The 3,093-nt window shown below is 41.2% G+C and overlaps 1 protein-coding gene across 1 annotated transcript; it reads right to left on the reverse strand.

Moving 5' to 3' along the window:
• Positions 1-493: 493 nt before the first annotated feature.
• LOC137001711 (uncharacterized) lies at positions 494-1,780 on the reverse strand. Its single transcript, XM_067360819.1, has one exon. The coding sequence runs from the start codon at positions 1,778-1,780 to the stop codon at positions 494-496; it is 1,287 nt and encodes a 428-aa protein (XP_067216920.1).
• Between the last annotated feature and the right edge of the window lie 1,313 nt (positions 1,781-3,093).

The raw sequence follows: 3,093 nt of genomic DNA on the forward strand, positions 1-3,093 counted from the left end.
TTTCTTAACATTTCCTGTACCTGTCTATTCACTTCGGCCTTATGCTTCTCCGGTAATCTATACGGTTGCGTATTCGCGGGTGCCGTACCGGCTCGAGTTACGATCTCGTGTTGCAGTGCCTCGGTGCAGGTCAGGGGTTCTCCGTCCAAATGGAATACATCATCGAAATCTTCGCAGATTTTAAGTAGGGTTTTTCGCTCTTCGTTATTTAAGTGATCGAGACGAAGCGCCTCTTTAATTCGTTGCATGCGTGACAAGGGAATTTCCTTCGGTATATACGTCTGAGCTATTAATATCTCGGCATTTTCTTCTGTCTTTACTTCTTCAATTTCTACTACTGGAGCTTGCATTTCTATTTTAGTTTCGGTAGTATTTATTATGCTAATCGGGCAACTATTATTTTTTGGCTCGACTAGACAGTTTCCGATAAATATTCCTGGTCTAGTTTCCACTACTTGGATTATTCCTACTGTGTTTTCTTTAGTTATGGCTGTTATAATAGTTTTGCTTCTAGTAGTTTAGCTTCTAAAGTAAATTTTTTGCATGGGAAAAGCGTAAATAAATTTTTATTGATGCGTAGTTTTTTGGTAGTATAGTCCCAAGATGCTTGATATTTTTGTAGGAAGTCGGCTCCGAGGATTCCGTCATATTCGATAGGAAAGTTGTCTTTTATCACGTTTAATTCATGTTTAACATCTCTTGTTTTTAACGGAATAGTTGCTTGCATTACGCCTATGGTATCCGCTTTGTGCCCTGTTGCGCCAATGATTGTTATCTTTTTATCGTATATTATGGTTTCATCTTTCAATTTATTCAATTTTATTAAACTCATGGTAGCTCCTGTGTCGATCAACATATTTATTTTATTGTCTATTACTTCATTCATGGGTAGTGAAATCAGATTGAGCTCAGTGTGTGCATGATTTATCTCATCAGCTGTTAGTACTTTATGCTCTCGTACTGTCTTAGCTGTTGCTTTAATTGTTTTCCTTTCTGCATCGTCGTCCTCAGTCTCGCGATGCTTATTAGTTTTATTTATGGTATTTCGCGTGTTTGATTCTTCATTTATTTTCTTATTTTTAGTATATTCCGGTTTTCCGTTTAATATCCAACATTCGGTACGGTTATGTCCGGATTTCTTGCAATAATTACAATGTTTATCCAGCGTATTAAATCTTGATCCGCTCGGTTTAGGCAAAGTGAATTGATTACCGTAGCGGCTCGTTCGGCAATCGCGACCGTGATGTCCTTGCTTGCCGCATTTATGGCATTGAATTGCCTTAAGATTATTAAAACTTTTATTCGCGTTGTACGCGGAATCACGTGGTCTCTTTAATTTTTCCTCTGCTTTGGCCCCTTCGATGGCTTCTTGCAGGGTTGCATATCGTTGCGCGCGTATTACCATTCGTATATCCTCGCGCAGTCCGTACACAAAGTTTTGTAGCGCTTGATGTTTAACTGTATCTAATATAGTGCGTTTATCTTGCGGTGTCTTTCCTGGACTGTCTGTTAGAGATTCGTATAGCTGCATCGCTAAATGGTCTGCTCGTGCCCCATATTCTACTGCACTTTCTCCGGGTCGTTGTTTCAAATGATTAAATTCAATTTGAATCAATGCAGGATTTCTCTTAGGGTAGTAAAAGCTTTCCAGTTTGTTTTTTAACTGTTCAAACGATCTGATATCTTTAATCTCAAAATTCATTAACGCTCTGCCTTGCAGTTTAGTCGACATTATGACGTCGAGTAGCTCGTCTTCGAGCTCGGGCTTTACATACTTCATTGCACATGTACAAGCGCTTAGAAATGATTTTAAGTTTGTTCGTGACGTACCGTCAAAAATAGGTATTAAATTTATCGCGTTTTTTGATGTCATGTAGCGTTGTGCGTCAGTAGATTGTCTGTTTCGTACGTCTTCAGTAGTTCGACCGTACGAAATGTCGGTTTCGCGTTCTTGTCGCAAATTTCGTTCGTGATGATGCGCATGAAGATACTCAAATAATGTTGCGATCTGTTCGCGCATTTCGTGCACCGTTTCTTCTAGTGCTGAAATCTGATTTTTATTTTTTGGGCGTGTTCCCGTTCGAAGTCCGCTGGCTTCGTTTTCTCTTGTATTTTGCTCCATTAACGCGGATATTTCGTTTTCTATTTCGATGTCTGCCTCACTCTTCCTTCTTGAGACATTTTTTCGTTTCGTCTTTCACGGATTTCGTTCGGATCAAATATGCTACTATCGTATGATGTTAGCTCAAAATCGCTGTAATCTGACACGCGGCTTGGTGTTTTACTAATTTAAGGTCTAGTCTTTTTAGTTTTTACTTCTATCACGGTATCGTTAAGAGCGGGAATTAAACTCGAATCGATATCTTCGAAAGTGTAATCTCGTTTAGTTTCTATGTTTGCATCTAATTCGTCGTCGGTATCACCGTCCGAGTTTGTGTATTGTAATGTACGGCGTACGTTATCGCTTATGTCGCGAGTCGCGTCTTCGATAATGCGTATCGGGTTTAACGCTGTGCGGATTGCGTGTCGCGCTTGGTTGCTTAATAGCCACGACCTATTTCGTATTGGATCGGTGTCGCTTTCGCTTTTGTACATTCACCCGTTTTTATATTTTATATAATGGTTCGGACTTACAGTAGTAGTAGTATGATTGCTCGCATGTTGCCTCGTCCTTAGCTGCGGTTCGCTGTCCGGCTGTAGATCGTAGGCTGTAGGTCGCTCGGCTGCTTTCTGCGGCTGGCTCCTATTTCGCTGACTCCGCTTGGCACTGCTTGGCTCTGGATAGTCTGCTGCTGCGCTGCTACTTTGCTTACCGTTGCGTTGGTCGGGGTCTTCTCGTTTCAATAATCTCCGTATTAAAACTTGTCCGCCGACTATTTTGCACTCAATTTTCGGCTGCTTACTGCTGCGTTGGTCGGGGTCTTCTCGTTTCAATAATCTCCGTATTGAAACTTGTCCGCAGACTGATTTTCACTCACTTTAATTTTTTTTCTTTTTGTTTCAGGCTCTAGACGTTCCGGATTCTTGGTCCCGAAGGAGAGGCAGATCCCACCGCTGCCACCAGAATTTTGTTGTGCCCTTGGTGATAAGGAA

This window comes from Linepithema humile, chromosome 8, assembly GCF_040581485.1.
Source record: "Linepithema humile isolate Giens D197 chromosome 8, Lhum_UNIL_v1.0, whole genome shotgun sequence".
In the NCBI taxonomy this organism is placed as follows: Eukaryota; Metazoa; Arthropoda; class Insecta; order Hymenoptera; family Formicidae; genus Linepithema; species Linepithema humile.

Coding starts and splice junctions, on each gene's coding strand:
- LOC137001711 (XM_067360819.1), bottom strand. CDS start 1,780: ATGAAGTATGTAAAGCCCGAGCTCGAAGACGAGCTACTCGACGTCATA.